We start from the raw sequence: 21,965 nt of genomic DNA, 5'->3' as shown, positions 1-21,965 counted from the left end.
AAGAGGTGAGTCCCTCTCTGACTTGGTGCTTCTGTTGTTCTGACTGTGGCCTCTGTGTGTTGCGGTGTAACAGCAGAGGAGGAACCTGGGACGCGATTGTGGCTTTGCAAAATAATAATCAGCAGGTAAAACTAATGAAAAGAAATGCTCTAATTGCCTGTTTGGACTTTGGAATCTCTAACCCTCCAGTGTTTATGTCAAGCTATTGGTACAGTTTAAAGTAGATGAATTTTTTACTGTTAATGAAGATATATATGGGAGCATTGCTTGGGCTTTTATGTGAGGACTAAAGATCTTTGCTTCTTCGCTGCAAAGTGCAAAAGTCCCTTAGCAAACTGATCTGTGACTTCCATCACCATGGATTAACTGCAGTGTTTAAATCGCCGCTTGCATTTCTTACAAGAATGTCTTCTAATTCTATGGGACATACACCTATTTCTGATCTAAAAGCTCAGGTAAATGAAAGTTTTTTTAAAGAAAGACAAAATGATCTAAGGAACTTCTACTACTCTTGCTTACACTGCTGGTAAATTAATTTTGTTGTATATAACAGCCTAATGGCTTAAACACAACATCTCAACATATGCAAGCATCTGTGCCTCTGTGCTCTTAATAGTCCCTAGTAAAAGTTGCACAGTTTTTAGCCCAATTCAACCTAGGATTTTGAGTAACATTTTAAGTCTGTGTAGGTAATGTGTTTTAAGTAGCTGTTGAAAAACCAAAGCAAGAGAAGTTTTTCAAATCTTAAGCCCACCCCTCATGTATTAAATCATTTGAAATCTTACAATTGCTGTTATTTTCAGTCCATTGTGTCTGCTTCCTGTTGGTCAAAGGTTATGAGGATAGGGTGGTGTAGAGTGAGGTGGGAAGCTGGCAGGAAAAAGAAAGCTTTGCTTATTTTGGGGTGGACAAAACTAGAGAAATGGCCACGACATTGCTTACGTTTTCTGAAGAGTTAAAGAGGTAAACTAGTCAAAAACTGTGTTCTTGGTGTTGTTTATTTTCTGCTTTGTAACTTAGGTATGGGGAGAATGAATTGGAGTGAGGGGGCTTTCTTAAAGAATGTTATCTTTGTGCTTGATATTTTTTTTTGTTCAAAAAGAGCTTTGGTTTTGATTTACAAGTTAACTTGGTGAATGCTGTTGCTGAAGCAAGAGCCTGAACCTCTCTACCTGATTGCCTCATATCTACTAGCTCTAAAAAAGAAAAACAAGAGAAAGGTGTTGTGCCACGGAGTACAAACAGAAGCTCTGGTGTATTGCTTCAGTACATCGTGGGTGTGTGTTAGGTGTGTTGACACAGCCCTCTAAAAATACAGTTTATCTTAATATTTGTGCTGTTACTGAAGAGCTGTCTGTGATTCCTCGTCAGTCCACACGTCTGTGAATCGCTTGTGGTGGTTACGTTCTGCAAAGCTGTTCATCCTAATAATGTATGGCGCGAGGGTACTGTCACAGTCCAGGAAGCAGTAGAAAACATTTTATGTGAGCTCATGAGAGCTAGAGGAGTGTTTTGTAAGCTAATCCAAGTAATTATATTGAAGCATCTTAATATTCAATGGTATGTAGTTGAATTAGCTATTGGTATGTGAGGTTGCTGGTTCCTGAACTTCTTAACTATTTTGTTACTGCCAGTGAGTTATTTGTATCTAAAAGTATTGTTTGCATTGCTGGAAAAAGAATATTTTTGCTACAATAGGAACTCAGGTAGGAGCATAGTGAAAGGAATCTATATATCATAATGTCTTAAAAAAAATATGGACTTTATGCTTGTTTACTTGGAAATTAATTTTTCTCTGGAGTTCTTCAGGTCAGTTCTGCTCAGAAAAAAACTGCTGGAGCCTAGTTGGTAAATATTTTAGCTGTGTAAAGTGAGAATGCATTTATCAGACAGAATACTGATTTTTATTTTATCTTAGCTTTTACTTTTCTTAGCAACTCTGTCTGCCATCTCTGCATATGTACATTTCAGGTCTGGTGATTTACAATGGGAGAGTTTATAGTTTTAGTGTTAAAATGTAAATCGCCATTCCTAATTCTTCCCATTTCTTACAGACGGGAAAAATTGCATGTTCCTTAGATACGGACAGGGAATTCCTTGCAATGCCTCACAGTATATAAAAACGACTGTGCCAAAGCTGTGAAGCTTTGGCAGGACAATAGGTTTCCTTCAGCTTTCCCCTCACTGTGTCTGAGGACAAGGGCTTGAGTGAGTGTCAGTCCTTTGGTTGCTGTAGCAGTGGCTGACTCATTTGCAAGAGATGCTTTGGTCTGCACATACTTGATTTGCAAAGATGTTAGTGGCTGTACGTCCTTGCTCTCGTGAGGAATGGATAAGGATGGAGTGTCAGCATGTCCTAAGTTTAATTTGTAGGCACTGTTTAAAACATAGTCTGAATTTCCATTGGAGACTGTGAGTTAATGGATGGCTAGGAGCTTCTTTAATGCAAGTGGTAGGTTAAACCAGATTAGTTACTTGGGAGACAAATTGTAGAAATTATGGGATATCTTTGTACCATCATTCTTAATTCATTGCTAAATCCTTCTTAATTCATTATTCCCTATTGTAGCTGGAGAAACTGATGCTTCTGCAGCTCAAATCCCCTTTCTTTTGTAGGGTGTACAAAGTACAGGACTTAAGTTTATGAATATTTTGTTGAAGAAATGATACACAGAATGCTTGGCCTCTTGCCATCTGTAGAAAACTCTTGTATTGTTTGCAAATGAGCATGCTTGAGTGATCCAAACATGAAGCAGTGACACAAGCATGTGTTGCATGGTCAATGCAACTGCAGTGTCCCAGGATCTAAACCCATGTTAGAAATGGCATGTTTTTACAAAATTCTAGTCTCTCATCTTTCTTTTCCTTGTGTATAAGTCTTTCACAGATGATGAAGATAGATACCTACACAGGAGAGTAAGAAGGAAAAAAGATAAAACTCAGTTTGTACAAAATATTACAGGAAGCACTGGGCTTGTGATCTGGAGGAATGGGAATTTTTCCCTAACATGTTACAAACACTGCTTCAAAACTCCTGTCCTCCTAGGAAATGAGGAATGAATGGATAAAAACACATGGTGAAATAGTTAATCCCCAGCCATTAGAAGGCAAGCAGCTGTTGGTATCAGTAGAGTGTAGGCTTCACTTCTCAGCTTCGAAGTTTTCACGTCTTTATAAATGCTGATTTTTTTTTCTGGGTGTTCATTCATGCAACCTACGCCCATGAGCTCAGTTGGAATCCAAGTCAAATGGCATGGCTGGTGTCTTCTGTGCCTTGTCTTGTTAAGGGGGGTCCTGTGAGCACAGTGGCAATCCTTGTGATAAGCAATGTGCAGAGACTTCTAAAAGCAGGGCAGAGCAAACCCCAAATTATTTGCTTTCTTAAATTAAGAGCTGTGGGGAGAAGTGAATTCTAATTAAAAGCTGATAAAAATACTGAAGCAACTTAAAAAAAACCCTCAACAAAAAAACCTTTGTCTGGTGAATACACAAAACCATGATTTCTTAAATAAATCCATGTGATGCAAAGCCAGATTGTAATTTGGTTGGGTGATCACAAGCGCTGACCAAGAGGCTGATCTTTAGGAGGAATCTGGAGGAAGGCAATGTCTTGTCCTTGCTGATTTGTTCAGAAAGCCTTCAAAGAAGAGAGATGCAGAGAGAAGGAAAAACTACCCAAATCTGGTGTCAGTGGTAAAGAAAAAAGCAATAGGGGGAGACTTGCAAGAGGGAGAGAGTCAAGTAAGAAACACAGACCTCACTAAATAGAAAAAGCATCAAAATAGGAAAAGAGTACAATATGGCAAGTCAATAAATGGAGAACTTTAAAATAGAAGATGATGTAATCAGAATGAGAGAAGGGAGATTCCTCTGGCAGCATGGGAAAGACTATAGAGGGGGATGATCAGAGTATGCTCATGGTCAGAGAGGAAATACCCAAATTTTAGAAATATTCTGGGAAACAGGGCAGCAAGCTAGAGACCATGTAGCTGTGTGACTAAGGGACCTGCAGGAGCTGTATTTCTCCTTGTGCCAAGGCAGACCCTTTGTTGTGAGTATTGTGTCTGCATTGCTGACAAAGGAGCGAGATGGAGTGGTGAAAGGAGATGGCAAAGCTCATGTCAGTGGTGGGGGACACGTTCCCAGCGAGTTCCTGGGAGTTATGTCTTGGGTACACAGGGATGGGTGGCGGAGGAGAAGTGAAAAGGTGGCTTTGCAGGAGATCAGAGCCACTGGAGCTATTTACAGGCATTTCAGTTGGATTAGAGAATGTAGGAATAGAGAGAGAGGATCTGGTCACTGGTTCCTGGCTTGGAGACAGTGAAATGGGGGCTCAGGTTCTGGCTCTGCTGCAGGGCTCCTGCTTCATTGCTCTGTACAGCTGTGAATAGGTTCTTCTTTGGTGAAGAGATGATTATCCCCTTTGGTGACAATTCCCAGCTGTGCAGGAGTAAGTTTGTGCTTGCCATTGGAAAATTTCTGGCATGTTGCAGAAAAGTATTTACTGAAACCACTTGTAATAAAGATCAGTTTAATGTGAATTAGATGATACAGACCTGGCTGCACTATTGCACATTGGAAATAGGGATAAGTATGTAGAAAAAAAAGATGTAAAAGGCAAGAAAAAATTAAGAATTCCTATGCAAAATCAAGAGAAAAATGAAGATATTCAGTTAGTTTCAGATTCACAAAATAAAGCAGCAGTTCATGCTACACTGTCTGCATTTTATTTTGTACCTTTTTTGGAGCTTTATTAATGCTGGGAGACTAATTCACATGCTGAAACATTGGTTATGAAACAGCTCACAGTAAATGTGTGTGGAAGTATTATTCTGCTGTACAGAACAGTGTTTTGTTTGTTTAACAAGCTAAAGTTGGAATTGACAGCACAAGACTAGAAAATGGTGACAATAGTTTGAAAACAGGAAATTTTGGCCTTGTGTGTATTCGGAACAGATGATCAGGATGATGGCCAGGAGAGTGGAAACTTCCACTGAGACTGTTTTTTCCTTATTTTGCTCAGTGAGAAAAGATGGTGCTTCCTGGAAAACAAGTCTTAAGTATTTAAAGAAAGTCATAACATATTCACTATTTGTCTCATATCCCATTTGTTTGTTTCCCAGAAATCTGTTTACACTTCTTAGTATCTGGTACTACTTCGAGTAGAATATTTGGACTATTGTCAAATCATGGAATTGTAGATTCTGCTGTATAGAATTAGGACACTAAATATGCTTTGGGTTTTTTTTTTTTTTTTTTTTTTTGGTCTTGGTTTAATTGTTCTGTCTTAGATTTCAAAAGATAAAGGACATCATTTTTAGGGAAGCAGATAAGAGGATGTCTGTTGCCAGTTGGTGTTACTGACAAGGGTTTCAGAAATAACTAGTAAATACATACTCTTCAGTTCCTGATGCTCATGATATGGCCTTTCAAAAAGAAGCCAGATTAAAAAACCCCACAAAACCAACGAACCTAAAAGATTTAAAAAGAATTACAGAAAATGCTTTCCTTAAAACACCCCAAAATAAGAAATCTATATAGAAATCCATATGGAAATCTGCAAGTGTTAATTTCTTAGGGAAAACAGTTGATATTTTGCATTTTCACCATGTTGGAGTTAGTTCTGCAAGCTGGAAGAGCAGCAAGTGGAAAAATTCAAGTCGTGTACTTGAAGTATTGTTACCTAACGTGACCTCTTTGTGCTACTTCCCAGCAGTCCTCCCAGGTATGTGCCCTGTGGGATGCAACTCATCAGTTATAGTTGTCATTGGTCTGGGCTGACCACAAACAGGATTTAAAAAGAAGCACAGTGTCAAAGAACACTTTTATTTTTGTTTCATTTGAGCTTCTACTGGGATGCAGAGCACAGGTCTAATCCACAAGTCAGTGAAGCTGTGCCAGAGGTGTATTTGTCTTCTGCGATGGCTGGAATACCTGCATACTGGAAATGTGGAGGCAAAAAGGAGCAGAAACACTCAGCTGCTGTTTGGGATCCTTTTTCTGGTTGTTTGTCAGAGACATGTTACCAATTTCACTGTTATTTAACCTTTGCCCTGAGAAGTAAGTAGAAAGAGAGGAATAGATTAAATAGATGGGAGCAAAAAGCAAAAGAAAATTAAATCTTGATCCCAGCAGACAATTGAAAAGTGCTCAATTGTAGCCACAGGACTAAAATGTCCATAAGACCATTAGAAAGTCACCTCAGGCTGTGTCTTTTGCTCTTCTGACATCTCTCTGGTTCATGTTCTGCCTGCTGTCTTCTGTTTACTTCATAAGTTCTTTTGGAGTAAGGAAATGTCTTGCTGTGCATTTATGAAACACCAGGTATTTTTTGAAGCCTTCCTTGTGCCCCTGGGCAAGTAATTTCTTTCTGCCAGGTCTTAGTTGATGTCTCTGAGAAAGAAGGATGCCAAATAGTGCCCTTTTAAAGTACTCTGTGAGTATAGAGATGAAAACCTAAGCACAAACATCCACACACTTGGGAGATGAGAAGGAAGGCCTGAGATTTGTAATTTTATACTTGGGTTTCCTGGTCATATATAGGGAAATATTTATTAGCAGTGTTACTGGGGTGGAGTGTAAGGAGCTGTCTTTGACGTAGCCAGTTCTCAGAAGTTTTGATAGGTTTTTTTGACTGGATGCTACCCAGAAGAAAAATGGCAGCAAATGTGCTAGAAGAGGAAAATCAGTTTTAAGCAGCCTTAGAATGGTGGGTAATAACAGTAGGAAACTACAGAAGGATAATTGATCAGTTTATCAGTAAGCAGTCACTTGGCCATGTGAGAGCTAAATCTGTAAAAAATGGACCACAAAAAGCTGTCTTTGATTTAACATCTCTAAGCTTTTATTTTAACATGTCATGTAATCGTTTTGGCCTCTTGAGAAACCGCTTAAGGGGATCTAAATGGAAGGTTAAGTCCTTTGAAAAATCTAAATTATCTGCTCTTTCCTGCCCCTTCCTCCTCCCTTTCCCTTTCCATTTACGTATGCATTCCTATTTCCTACATCTTTGAACTACAGGCAGCAGCTGAATGAAGTACATCTTGAGTGTGTATGAGGAGAGAGGAGGGGAAAATAATCCATAAATGTAAAGATTAAGGGAAGCATAGCTACAACTTCTTCAACAGGTACACGTCTTGCAAGTAGAATATATTGTAAATTCTGTGTACTGCACACAGCAGTATGGAGTAGTTAAAAAAAAAAAGCCAAAAACCAACTAAACCCTAACACTGCTGCATGCTGCTTTCTATCCATTTCTTAGCTCCTACATTCACATTGAAATCAGCAGTTTGCATGTACCTTAGGAGAAAGAAAAATCAACCCTAATCTTTGATATGTCTTGGTTTTACTTTGTAACCTAGTCAAAATGCCGTGTAAAAAATACAGAATTCCACTGTTGCCTTGCTCCCTTGATGCTCTGTGGGTGAGCAGCTTGTCACATTTCAGCCTCTCTCAAAAGCAAGTAAACAAACTGGTTTCTGTAGTTATGATGGTGCCATGAAGCCACGGTCTCGTGACAGGAGCAGGACAATGTTTGGCCGGCATGGTGGTGTCCTGTGTTAGGCCAGCTGACGTGCTCTGCAGCCCAGAAGGGAAAACAAGCTGAGAGGCACACAGGGCCTTGCTTAGACTGAAGGGAAAGCAGCAGACCTTGTTCAACTCTGTTTTGTAATAATTTGCAAAGCCTACGCAGCCTTTTGGTGAACTTGATAACCATGATTTTTGCCTTACAACACTCACAACAGGAGCCATTTTTCTTCTGAATTAGGTATTTGCTTTAGTGACTGTTTTATTTAGTGACTAAATTTTATTTATAAAATATATTACTAAACCATATTTATATTAATAAGATATTTTATATATTTGAGTGAATCTTTCATTTAAAAAATATTTGCTCAAATTTCTTTCCAGAATTAAATAACTACAAAATACTTAAATCATATTCTGGGTATTTTTTCGACTTGTCAAATTTAAAGCAGTTGACTTCTGGCACAGAAAACCAGTGTTTGATAATGTATGGCTGGTAATAACATGAGTTATGTGACATATAAATAATTGGTACCTTTAATTTTCCTGTGATGTAAATTGGTTGCATCTTTTTGAGTGATTATGAGAAATAGTTTGTAGCATGCACTTGTGTAAAAGAAAACAAAAAATTTTCGAACAAAAATGCCCAAATGGGTAAAAAAAAGATAAAACTTGCATAAGTACATATTTGCACATGTGCACTCTCACTTTTGGAGATTGCTCTTTGGAAAGCTGTTAATGTAAAAGCTCTTCCTTCCACATATAACACAAATAGCACAATATTCTGTACTTCAGTGGGGCAGTGCACAGCTTTCTTTGCAGCGACAAATACTGAAATGTTAAAAATAGATCAAGCTTTAAGAATCCCAGATATTTTCAAATAACAAAGGGTGATTTATGTGAGCTCATTTTGCACTTGGACAAAGTATAGAGGCGCTTTTGTACTATGATTAGCAAGGGCGCTGATGTCAATTTGCTTGTCTAGCTTTAAGCTTTATTCTACTGCTAAATTGTGCTTTGTACTGTAGTCCAGACAACCTTTGCATCTGCCTTATGAGTGTGTAGTTGATGGAATTGCTTTTGGTTTTGAATATAATCTGTGCCAGTTTCAGAGTGTGACTCACTATAGGACTGAAATAAATGTTCGCATGTGCACTATGTGAAAACCCTTCAAAAATAGTAGCAGGTGCCAGCAGACTAAAGTCAATATTTTAAATATTGAAGACTTGCTGTTTTGTAGCCTGAAGGGCTGAAAGGAAATTCTTTTTCACTCAGTGATTTTTCTCCGTTTTAGAGTCCTATTTACCCATTAATACTCAAAAGAAATTGTCAGGATTGCTAAGAACCTCTCATTCCCTGACACAGTACTAGAAATAAATTTTTAGAAGAGGCACACCTGGTTGATGCAGAGATGATAGAGGTTTTTTTGCCTGGCATTTTGTTGTTGCACAAACTGTGAGACAAACTGTGAGACACCATGCTTCTCAATTGCTCTTGTTCCTCTCCTATCTCTAATCTCTTTCCTCTTGATTTCTGCTTTGAAAATTTCATCTGAGTGACTGAAGGCTGAAGTTCAAGATAAAGCTTGTTTCTGAAGCAGTTTGTAGCAGTTATCTGTGATCAGCCTTGCCTGCAGAGAGGCTCATCTACTGAAGTTTTGTGTTATCCCAGCATCTAAGTTGTCACTTGGTTTGGAAGCAGGAAACAAAACTCTGCTAATGTTTTTGGGGCGATGTTAAATGCTGTTTATCTAGCTGTGCTGCTAGGATATACTCACATTTGAAATCTAAATTGAAGGGGTTTAATCTATTACATCTTCTACATTTTAACTGTTCACCAGTTAAATTTACTGCTACTATGGAAATAGTTGCTTGAGACTTTGACTTGATTCACACCATTCATCATTTAAAAACAGATGCTGTTATTCAGAACTGCAGTGAATACAATTGTTTTGTAAAGTATAGACATTATCTTAAAAAACTTGTAGAGCTTTGCTAGTTGGAGAATGGATCACAAGCCTTAATTATGCTGTCTGTCCTTTTTCCCTTTCTCCTGTTTTCTGTATTATCTTTTCATAATAGCTTCTGTAGCTTGATACCCCAACCAGGCATGCACAGTGGGGGTTTTATGAGTCTCTGGGGTGTAGCCCTGTTCTTCTGAGTTCTTCTAAGCCTTCTGATGTTTACATTTTTGTAATGGAGTTTCTCACGCAGTTTTATGTAAATAATGATTGTTTTTGCATTCTTTTCTGGAGGAAGAGAAATTTGATAAACTGTTGGTTTGACCAGTGTCATTGGAGAAGTGGCAATTTCATCCTCCAATCCAGAGTCATTTTCAAAATTCCAAATATATCAAAATCAAGAAGTAAACGTTCTTCTTTTTACCTTGGAAGTTTCAGCATGCATGTCATTCATTTTGTGTCCTATTGCAACACTGGGGCAAAACTGACAGCACTTGTTCAGAGTGAGGAGACAGCAGTGCAGCACTTGCTCCTTGGCCATTATGTCCCCCTTCCACTAGTTGGTTTGCAGGTAGCACCTACAAGAATTAAATGAATGCACTCTTGTGCCTCACAGAAATGGCTCTGAATCTTTCCCTAATACACAGCAAGAAACTCTTGTTTTCAGAGCTGCTGTCCCAGTGTTTAAAGGACATCACACATCTTAACCCCTTCCTGGACCGTCCTTGCTGATTCTGTTCCTTTCCTTGGTTACCACACAGCCAGGGATGGCCAAAAGGAAAATTCCCTCACCCTCACCCGTCTTACTTATGCATTTCTTCTGCTGTTTTTTTTTGGTTTGTTTGTTTGTTTTTTTTAATCTTTCAAAGGACTTGCTGACAACCTTGTTTGAATATCCTGAGGAAGTTTAAAGTAGGGTGACTTGGGGCATGATGTGAGTCTGTGGTGTAATGCACAGTGTCTTGGCTACTGCACTGATTTACCTTGGTCTCCAGCTTTGCTGAAAAGTATAAGACAAAGTGGATGACACAGGGGTGGCTCCCCACTGTGTCTGGGCTCTGCTTTCAAGTTTCTCAGTGTGAAAGACGTGCAGCTCTCCTCGTGAGCAATGGCAGTGTGTCTGGTTTCTTCTGCTGTGCCCGTTATCCTGGCACTGGGGTATATAAAAAGAAGCTGCTGTCATAGTATTGCTGGTAGAGCTGAGGAACAAAAGTGCAGCCAAGTGGGGCAATAAAGATGCTGTTGGAAGCAGCAGGACAGCTGTATGCTGAGCTTGGTTGTGTGGTTTCAGTTAAGGTCTTTGAGGATTATGGCAGGTGATGGAGGCCCATGGGATGAAAGGCAGCTAAGGATTCGTTAGAGAATACAACATTTTGCATTTGCTCCTCTCTTAGACCAGCTTCTTTCTGCAGCATCAGGAGGGCTGGTATAATAGGCATAGTGTCAGACTATCAAATTAATTTGTTCTGTATCTTTCCAAAAAAACTGCATTTATCTGGTAAAACTACAACATTTGGTCATTCTCTCCATCCCCATCTCTCTAACAGTTTCAAAAAATAATAATGTTGCTCTTTCTCTGTAAGAAGTACTACTGTAGAAATATTATGGGGTTCTAAATGCAGAGTTCCCCTGGAATTGAGGTGCATGTACAGTGTGAGTATTGTCTGTTCCTTAAATGCAGGTCATATCGTTGATTATCAGTGAAAAATTCAGTTAAAATGCATCAGCCTGAAACAACATATATGGGAAACAAAACACCATGGAACACTTAAAGATGTATTTTATTTTGTCTTATTTTGTCTTTCTCATGCCTGTGACAGCTTCCTTCAGAAGCCCTTTTTGTGTGTTTCTTTGCCCCTCTCCTGATCCCTACCCCACTTTTTTTAGTGTATTCATGCTTTCTCGTTTTGTGAACAGTGATTTAATTTATATGTCCACTTGTTACAAACAAAGTCAAGATATAAAATTTAAAATACAAATTCACTAATCCTTAAGTCCACTGCTGTAACCATACCTAAATAGTGTTAAATGTGGGTATTTGATGTGTAATCTCTTAGTATACTAATTGAACTACTTATTAGTACTTGGTTCAACCCAGGTTGGAACCCCACATACAAGGTCTTAAAGTGTGATTCTTCCTTCTAATTTTCTTCCTTTCCTCTCTCCCCAATTTTCAGGCATGGAAGAGAAGGTGGTTTGTGCTTCGGAGCGGCCGCTTAACGGGGGATCCAGATGTATTGGAATACTACAAAAATGACCACGCCAAGAAGCCTATCCGTATTATTGACCTTAATTTGTGTCAACAAGTGGATGCTGGATTAACGTTCAACAAAAAGGAGTTTGAGAACAGCTATATTTTTGATATCAACACTATAGATCGAGTTTTCTACTTGGTAGCAGACAGCGAGGAGGAGATGAATAAGTGGGTTCGATGTATCTGTGATATCTGTGGGTTCAACCCTACAGATGAGGGTAAGTTCTGTTGCTTTTCCTGAGAAAGTGCAGTGCCTATGTGTGAAGAACATTCCAGAGATCAGATGACTGTCTTTAGCTGGCGTATGTTTTAAAACTTGTGTGTGTTGGCATTGAAACTTCCTTGTTATCCTCAAAAAAAGTATGCAGAACAGAGGGAGACGCTCAGAATTTGTTACAAATTAAGTATGCCGTAGAACTTGGATGGCGCTCTTCTGTGTGATGTTAGTTCTTGGAAGTACAGGAAAAATCTCAAGTAAAATCATGTGTGGCAGTAGATCTTCATAATCATCAAAAGAGTCCCATTTGGTATAAAAACATATGGTTATACAAGCAGGAACGAGTGCAAAATGTCAGGTTTCTAATATTATCATTTCCCCATCTGCTTTGAAACTTGGGGGAAAAGAAATCCACCCCCATTAGCTAAAACAAACAAAAAATAACCTGTAGTTTTGCACTGTCCAACTCAAATCCTACCAAAATAGATTCTGTGTGAAGGCAGCTTGTAGGAAACACGATGGTGTGTTTAATTCCTTGCAAATGCCTCGTGGCCATTGCTTGTCCTGAATCCGTTCTTTTTTATTTACTTATTATTCCTGCATTCCTTTTGGAGATTAGTGGGTTACAGGACTTGGTGTAGATCTGTGCACAAGTTCCAAGAAAACATTAAATAGGAGTGGTAAGAGGGTTATGCACAAGGCATAAGAGGGTTATCCATAAGGCATGACTGAAGGGGCTAGAATTAAATCCCTGCTTTTTGTAGGATTGTGGGTTGAGGAGGTGAAGGAGAAAAAGGGGCTTGCATCACTTTGCTCCAGCCAAATCTTTAAAAGTGACTGTAAAATACTGTTGTGTTATGAAGAAGGGGCCCTTTTCTTTCTCCTTATTACAGTTTTGAACTACAACTTTGTCATGAAAACCTCATCCATGAATTGCCAGTCTAATAGCAAATTCTGGGAAGGTTGCTTCTTTTGACAGTTCCATTAGGTTTTTGTGGCACCCTGAGCACACACAGGACCTGCAGCACGTCTCAGAGAGCAGCTGCCATGGGATTCAGTGCTTAGCCTGCCAGGCATCCCTGTGTTCCAGAGAGGCGTGGGCAGGGGGCAGTGCACCAGTGCAGCTGTGGGCAGGAGTCCTCGGTTCTGGGGACAAACTGGAAGTCTTGGATCTAAGGAGGAAACATGTTTGCCATTGCATGGAACAGAGAGGTGGGGTCCCCTCAAAACCATCAGACCTTTCCTCTGAGAGCTGGTGTGTTGTTAGCCCTTAGCTCTCTGTCATTGAACTGAAGATGAAACCTGCTATGGATGTGGAGAGATGTAACTATGCCCTCATAAACTGAGTTTTTGTTTCAGTCAATTGTATCAATAACTTCTCCCCATTGTACTCTCATTGCATGTTTAATTTTTGGCATTTTTTCTTTGGCTGAATGTTTTGGTTTGAAAAGACAGGTGTCTACTACACTGAATTATTCCAACACCTTTACTTCACACAACTGAGAGTTGACAGCACTGTCTGTTTTATTGGTTTAGTGATGCCTTGCAGTGCATTGAGCAAGAATTTAAAAAATGGAAAATGGGAAAATCAGTTGCTGAGTGTTTATTGCCAAGTTCTTACTTTACCAAGATGAATCTTCGTGCCAGTGGAAGAGCAGGTTGTAAATGTACTTTAAAAATCTGTGTTCACCTGCAGCTTATTTTGGGAAGTTAAAGAACAGGTGAAGTTCAGATGGTAAAAACACATTATTATTTTAGTCTGGAGCTAAACAAAAGGAGTGTGTAGCATGACAAGTCCTTCTATTACCTGTGGAAGCAGAAGATAGTTTTCTTTGAAGCTGGAAAGAATGTCTCTTGCCAGACTCATTAAGGGTTGTGTTGTGTGTCCTGTCATTGGCATCCATTGCTCAATCGAGAACTAGGAGCACCACTGCCCTGTTGTTCCTTCTGGGGTTCATTTGGAAATCCAGGAACATTGCCCTCTTGGATTTATAAAGAAAAAATGTGCAAGAGAGCAGTGGCTAGTGCTATTAGAAAACAATTAGGGAGTTGATGTTTTGGTGGTGGGACGAATGAGGGAGAAGAGTTGCTCACAACTGTCCAGGGACGTGCCAGAAGGATGGGTGATTGATGACCTGCAGTGCAGTGAAAAGTAACCAAAGGACTGAGTTAAGCATTAGGAGAGAAGCTCTCCAGAGCAGGGTCATGATTCTGTTGTCACAGAAGTGAGGCAGTAGGTTTAGAAGGAATAGTGGCAGAAAGGCAGCTGTTTTTTGAAGGCTTTTTTGGTTGCTTACTTTGAGTAAAAAAAGTTAGGGCGGATAATGGCCACTGAGACATACAAATATGATTTTTTTTAGAGTGGAATAACTGAGAGGAAGGTGATGATAGACTGTGAAGAATGATGGTAGAGCTTTCTAGCAAAATTGCATAGGAACAATCAAGGGTTTGATAGAACTGGTAGCTGGTGGCTCAAGCTGAGATGATCACTGCCTGTTATCCAAAGGAAAAGAGAAGACAGCAGACAGGATTAAGATGACTTGTACTGTAGTAAAAGAACTGGTGGTTAAGTGAGATGATGATGATGATGAAGAATGGAGTAAAAAATCTGCAGCAGTAGATCTTCCCTTTCAAGATGTGAGGCAAAAATACATATATTTAAAAAATTATTTACTATCGGGGTATGATCAGGATGTTAATCTTGAGTGTTTGAGGTCATTATCTTAAGCTGACAGCTGCATGTAACAGAAGTTCACATGGAAGGTGATTCTGCTGAATCTATTATGCCTAGGTAATTAATTGAATTTTCTCTTGTTTCTGCTGGACACTCCTTGTGCTGTTACCATTACTGATGAGGCGCTGGGAGAAGGGTTGGCAAAGGGTTTTGCAGGTTCCTGTGAGGTGCTGAGAGGCAGCACGTGGAATGCTGGAAGCCTCTCTGGAGCACAGAGATCGATACCTGCAGTCCAGGCACCGAGCTGCAGCCCCAGCTGGGAGAAGCCACCATGTGCTCAGAGCAGCATGCTCTACCAAGGAAAGCTCACAGGGCATTTTGGTGAAGAAAAATTTCCAAGCTTTTTAGTGTGGGGGGCTGAACTATTTTTTCTTCACAAGCACCTACAGAAGTTAGTCTATAACACGACTCCTTGATTATTTTTCCTGCGTCGCCCAGCCTGTGTGCCATCTGAAGATGGGGAGAACAGGCTACAGATGTTTCCTTATTTCTCCTTTTAAATGAATAGTCTTCAAAACAAAATTGCAGGTGGAGAGGGGGTGTCAATTCCAAGTGCAAATGGCTTTGGTATTTGCAAATTTTAAATGGGTAACCAGAACTACAGCTTAGAATTACACATGAACTGCAGATAGCAAGAACTAAATTTTAGGTGTTAGCTCTGAAAGCTGGAAACTTCCATGTGTGATGGAACCTGGAGCAGTCAGTCGTGTTTCTGGTTCAGATGCAGGAGGCAGGGTTGTCCTGGACATAAGGTGCGAAGCTGAGTTCTTCATTCCTTAAAAAAGGGATCATGTTTATCTTCAGGGAGAGAGAGATACTGTGAGATTATATTAAACTAAGAAAATAAACATGTGAAATGCATAAGAAGTTTTTCTTAGGCATTTTAAAGGACTTTGTCTGGCTATAGCAGAACGGTTCGGTACGGAGCTTTACTGCATAGATTTCATCTTGATGCCAAGCTGATCACTTAATGCCAAATCCCAAATCCATGCTCATGTGTCTGTGCCTCTTTTGGGCTGGATCTGGCTCTCATCTATTGAATTAATGTGTGAACAATGCAAGTGCCCACCAGCATACATGTGCTTGTGCTCTGTGTGTGCATTTGTGGCCCTTGGATTCCAGGATGTCTCAAAAAACAAAGAAGTCCTTTTAAGGCTTCAGGTGTAGTTATGAAATTTTTATTTGATGGGATTTTTAAAATTACGGCTCTTATTATTTTATCTGTGAATTTTTGGACAAGGTTATTGTTCTGATATTTTGTTGGCCACTGGTTATTTTAATAACACATGCATTATAGTAAGTGGATGGAATGGAACATCTCAGAAGAATGGAAGAATCATGCCATTGCACATCTGTTGCTGATTCACTGTTGCAATGGAAAAAATCCGATTTCTGGTTTCATATTTGTACCTACAGTGTGCAAAGAATGCATTTTCTTACTTTGATTATAATTTTGACGTTTAAAGAAATGCGTGCTGTAATGAGGCCTCTGTGGTTTTTTTACTATGAGAACATTTCAAGTTTTTGCATAATTAGAATAGTAAGAGACTGTACATCATAGTATAGAAAACAATTTCATTTTTGCTTTCATTAAAAAACAAACACCAAAATATAAACCCAATCCTAAATAGAAACTCCCACACTCAGATTTTCTAGGTTGGACACAAAGCAAGATATGTAGGAACTTGTGGGATAAAGCAGCTTTATATATTTTAAGGGGGAAGAAAGTGGAGCCTTTTGTTATTCTTGTTCAGAAAATGCTGTTTTTACATCATAAATTTTAGAAGATATCAAAATGGTTATGAAGAAAAAAGTATAAATTCTAGTGAAAATGAAGCCTGTAACTACTCATAACAAACCAACTGAGAAAAGATAAAACTCTTGCCCTGTTTTGAGAAAGCTGATTATTCTAGCTGTACTGAATCCAGGAATTATAAAAACAAAATAGAATTCTTGTTAGACTAATTTGCATGTTAAATTTTCTGGCTGTTTTTCCAGCTCCCAGTTATTTCAAAGCAGTCTGAGTGTCTGAGCTCTGGGAACAAACCAAATGACTTATAATGCTCTTTGGTGTGCAGATGACCCCTTCCCTAAAAATCTGCCAGTCCAAAGTGGAGCAAGTTGATGATGTACTCTTTGAAATCATAAATGGCTGCTGGAAGAGCAACTTTCCTTCATATCAGCTTCAGGAGTACTTGGCTGAAGAGAATATTTGAGAGGCTGCAGATAGGCAAAGAGCTTTCATTTGCTCAGTGATGAAAGTTTTAGCATTACTTCTTCCCTTGTAGTCAAATTTGAAATAGCATCAATGCATAAAGCAAATCTGAAGTGCTTTAGACCAAATTCAGTAGATCTTTGAATCTGGCATTAGCCCACACTATTTAACACGTACAAAATGCCTGCATGAGGGTGGATTTCCAGACAGCTGGACAGCATCACCTTGAAAATTCAGTAACAATTGAAAGGGAAACATTAGGAAAGGAATGGAATGAATCGTTGTTACATCTTCATAAACCAGTGTGTCCTAGACCTTTTTTTGTGTGTGTGTGCTTTGTGTGCAATAGTTAGTTTCTCTTCTCAGGAAAGAAAATGTAGCAGAGCTAGGAAAGGTGAGGATAAGGGAAACCAGATGTACAATGAAATGGCTTCTGCACCAGGAAAAATTAAGCAGTACCAACTCAGTAAAAACTATGACAAAGTTGTGTGAAGTTGGGAATGGGAATTATGAGTAGGAGGTAATTGTTCACAGTTTCTTTGAAGATGGGAGCTGAAATATATCAAGTGAATATATCAGGTTTGAAAGGAAGTGGGTTTTCATGTCATGTGTAGTAAGGTGTGGACCTCACTGCCACAGGATGGTAGTAAAGTTCAAAAATATAAAGGCACTCAAAGAAATAGGAGGAATTCAGAGAACAGTGTGTCAGAGGGTAGGTCAGCAGAGGCTCTGGAAGCAGCCTATGTCTTGGGATGCCCCAGAAGCTGGAGCAGTACATCAGACTTTGTGGATACATGGGCCCTCTTTAAAACTTCGTGATTTTATTTTTCCCTGGAAAGTGACCCTTGAGTTTTGCTGCTCTTCCTGGGAGTGCTAGTGCATGATCTGTTTAATTGTGTCAGATCACATAGGCATCTTACCTGTGCACATGTTGGGCTCTCCTGACTCTCCATGAGGGCTCACTCATGACACACCCATCTTCCCTGGAAGCCCCAAGGATTTCCTGTTTGATTGCTTTTTTTTCTCCTCCCGTCAACTTGGCACCGAGCAGTTCCAATGGCATGAAGGTTGTGCATCACCAGGCCCAGCAATGGGGTGGGCACTGAGGCACAGGGTAGCTCTTAAGGATCTCATCTCTTAAGTGTGGTCAAAAAATGATGTATTTGGCAGGAAATGTTTCTTCCCCTCCCTTACTGGTGCATAAATTTACTTCTGTTCTTCAGTTCTGCAGGGGACAGGGCAGACAGCTGCTTGTCCTTTCTCCCACTGCCACTTTTGCAGAAAGTACAAAAAGTACGTTCCTGGTAGGTCCATTCAGGCACTTCTCTGTTCTTGCTGCTGCATTAGGGGAATCAAGATACATTAGTAGGTGCCTCAAAGAGGCTCCTTCAAGCTGTTCAATTTCCTAAATGATAGAAAATTGTTCATATTTTATATTTAAGCATGTAGAAAATAAGCTACTTTTTTAGTAGCTTTTACATCCAAGTACTGCTGTATTTGAAAGGAAAAAATGAGGTGACTCTAGAATACAAATAAATAGGATGTGCATAGTAATTATAAAGACAAGGGTGTTTAAGTAAACATCAGCTATTTTAAGTAACAGTTTTTAGATAACAATTAATGTAATGAATTTTACCTTTTTTTACCCACATTTTTCTAAACCACAGGACGTGGTTTAGGAATATGTGTTTCAACAAATGTCATGTATAAAGATTTTATGAATTATAAACATCTCTATACGATTATTTATCTGATCTGGGTGCATCAATTTATTTTTATGTGTGTGATCCCTTGATACAGTCTGTTTCTTTTCTTTCTTCTGCTCACTAGTTTGATGAATAGGACAGCCACGACCCTTCATAATAACCTTTTTTAGGCTATCCTACCTTTTCAGGTAGGTTGAGTTGAGGAATTTTCATACACCTAGACTTCTTCCAACCACATGGGTGTGGTGGGATTTAATTTCTGAATTAAATCAGCTGAATGAAGCTACTTTGTAGTGCATAGCTGGCCTGCAAGGCTGACAGGAGCAGGAGCATTGGATAATAACATGTTCATTTAAACAATGCTAATAATGAGCATCCATTCTTGGGATGTGCAAATTGGAAGGTACAATGAGTTGCAAGTAAGCCTTGATAATTAGGAAATAGTTTGCTTAATTATGTTGTTCTTAGTCAATGTCATTAAAACAATGAAAAAGCCAAATGATTGTTTAGTATTTGATGATGTCGATGTTTTCTAGTCTCCCAGATAATTTAGTAGTCTGGATATATGTATTTGGAAGGCAAAAAGAAGTTGCATGGATAGGAAGTGGATAAGAATTATAAGGTTATTTATAAGAATTATAAGGTTATTTAAAAAAAAGAGAAAACCACCTCCTCTCCCTCCACCCCAAAAGAAATCCAAACTAAGCCAAAACAAAACAAGGAAAGGAAACCAAAACCAAACCCAACCCCTTCATTTATTGCACAACAATAAAAAATTAGGGTATGTAATCAGGGGGCTTAGTGGAACATGTTACCTGTTGTACCTTTGCATTACTTTTCTAGTTGTAAGAATCTTCCATTGCCAAAGCAGCAGTTTTCCTGTCTGTTTTGAGATATGGAGAGTGGCCAGGTCCTGCCTGGTAACTAATCTCAAACGCTCAAGTGACCTTGGTCAAAAAAGAATGAATCCCTCCAAGTGCTGACTTAGGTTGCCATGTTCAAGTAATAACTTCTGGGCTTTTGCCTGCCCTTGATTAAACAACACATTTGTGTTTTTAGCTGTACTACCACAGCTGTCAACATGTTTGTTCTTTCTGTGGCCAGAAAGCAGGTTAAATAAGTCTTTAAATAAGGCAGAACCTCTGTTTCCAAGGCTTACTTAAGAAACTGGTTGCAGTTTGAAAAGATAAAAGATTGATATATAAATGTAAATTCCCTGAAACAAACGTTAACAGCTCAGATGTTATCATGTCCAATTTAACAAATTTGAACTAAAACCTGAGATTTTTTCCATCCTCTGGTAATTTCTTTCTTATTGTTGAAGAACTATTTCTTCACTATAGACAGAAATCTTTGCTTCTGTGTTTGCAGATGCTGTGAAGCCACCAGTTAGTTCTTTACAACCATCTACTGAGTTACCCTTGCCCATCAGCACTTCACCGCCTTCCATGCAAGCAGAATCTTCCCTTCCTTCTCCTTATCGGCTTATTAACGTCCCCCCTCTGGAGTCTTCCTCTGGTCAAGAAGATCCTCAAGACTACTTACTGCTAATAAACTGTCAAAGTAAAAAACCTGAACCTATGAGGTGAGTGGCTTTTGTTTCTTAATAACACTTTTTTGTATTACAGGCCAAGAATGTTTGTGCTAAATGCATTTTTTTACTACTGAGATAGTGAGCATTTGGATGCACATATCTACACAGGAAAGCTGCCTGTAACTTTTCTTTTTTTTTCCTTTTGTTCCATGCAATAAACCTTTTGCTGCAATAGTAAGTTGTTTGATCAGTGTTATATTGCATTCTCCAAAAGTGTTGACAGCAATTGCCCACATGAAATATCACAGTGATGCATCAATCCAAGCGTTCCATTGGAACTTGGAGTGATGCATGACACAAAGTACGCTTTCTTCAGCCACAATCTGGTGTGCTTAGTCCAGTTTAGTACTAGAAAAAACTGGAGGAATTTAGCCTTTCTCCCTCCTGGCATTTGGTTCCCCAGTTTTGCCAGTTGAAGCTTTCATGGAAAGGGTTAAGAAAACATGCTGATTTTATCATCACCTGCCAGGTTACCACATCACTGAGTACAGTGATCTTCAAGTGGCATTTGTTTACTATTACTAGCATGGTTCAGACTCTCAGACAAGAAGAAAACCCAATTTTTTTATGATAACGAAGAATGCAGAGGCTGAAAGCGCTCAGTTTCCATATCCTGAATTTCAGCTTTTTCCTAATAACAGATACTTAAAAGGAAACTCAAACAAGCTTTATTTTTTACTGAATCAAGAGTGCCTACACACTCAGTTCTCTAGAGAAGTGTGCAATAGGAAATTTGAAGGAAAATTTTAGAACTTCTACAGAATTAAATTTCTATTTATTTCTCCAGCTGCTACTTCTAACTTAAATAAATCCACAGCACCTCCTGCATAGGAGGATATGATATTTATATTAGCTACCTGGGAAATAGCACTGTGTTTTGCCAGAATGGATCATAGAGCAGGCTGCCTAGGGACATACTGGAGTCTCTGTCCTCTTTTAAAAAAAGTATTTAAAAGAACCAAAAATGAACTTGTCTGGACAAGCTCCTGAGGAGCCTTTCCTGATTTTGAAGGGTTTGCTTAGAGGTTTTGGAAAAGCTGAGCAGATAATGTCCAGAGGTCCCTTCCAACCTTAAACATTCTGTAGGAGAACCTTATAAATCCCTCTGAGAAGCTTCTTTTCTGCAGTAATTTCAAATAAAATCTGCTGAGACGTTTACAGAAAAATTAACAAAACATCATATTATTTTTGTAATTACAGACAAGTACATGGAAGGCTGAGGAAAGCTTCCTTTGAGAGTGTTTTCATGACTATTTCATATGCTTCCTTAGGGCCATACCTTTTAGTGGCAGTGCCCTCTGCATCCACACCCTGATGCTCTGCCAGTTTTACCTGTGCCATGTGCTCTGCGCTCCCTTGGCATTTTTATCTTGCTCTGTTGTGCTCGAGTTCCCTGCTCCATTTACTGATGATTATGTAGAAAAGTATCCACCCTTTACAGTCTTCCTTATAAACCAAGGGAATGAGCCTACAGTTCCCCCATACAGAGTATGGAACGTGCGTGTTACAGGCAGGGTTGGAATGTCCCAGAACCTCCTGCAGGGCAAGGGGAAACCCAGTGTTGAAGATTTCAGCGTTTAGTGATGTTTAGAAGCTGATAGTGCTGAAGAGGAATGTCAGTGTTCCTGCCAAAAGCTTTTAAGTTTGGTATCACTTCCTGAACAGCTTGGCAGAGGAATTGGCTTGGATTTCAGCAATCCTGGCCTATCAGAAATGTGTCTGAGGGTCCATTTGCTTCTGCGAGGGACGGGCTCAGAG

At 39.3% G+C, this 21,965-nt stretch overlaps 1 protein-coding gene across 4 annotated transcripts in view; it reads left to right on the top strand.

Annotated features, from left to right (window-relative positions):
- The window catches only part of GAB1 (GRB2 associated binding protein 1), a 92,062-nt gene that overhangs the window by 43,487 nt on the left and 26,610 nt on the right, over positions 1–21,965 (top strand). For all 4 annotated transcript variants that reach the window (XM_036383015.2, XM_036383014.2, XM_036383018.2 and 1 more), the window contains exons 2-3: positions 11,665–11,959; positions 19,985–20,198. In XM_036383015.2, coding sequence (XP_036238908.1) covers positions 11,665–11,959; positions 19,985–20,198 — 509 coding nt within the window. The remainder of the gene's footprint in view (positions 1–11,664; positions 11,960–19,984; positions 20,199–21,965) is intronic.

Source organism: Molothrus ater, chromosome 4 (genome assembly GCF_012460135.2).
Source record: "Molothrus ater isolate BHLD 08-10-18 breed brown headed cowbird chromosome 4, BPBGC_Mater_1.1, whole genome shotgun sequence".
In the NCBI taxonomy this organism is placed as follows: domain Eukaryota; kingdom Metazoa; phylum Chordata; class Aves; order Passeriformes; family Icteridae; genus Molothrus; species Molothrus ater.
Note: the sequence above shows the minus strand (reverse complement) of the source record. Positions and strands in the feature narration are given on the sequence as shown.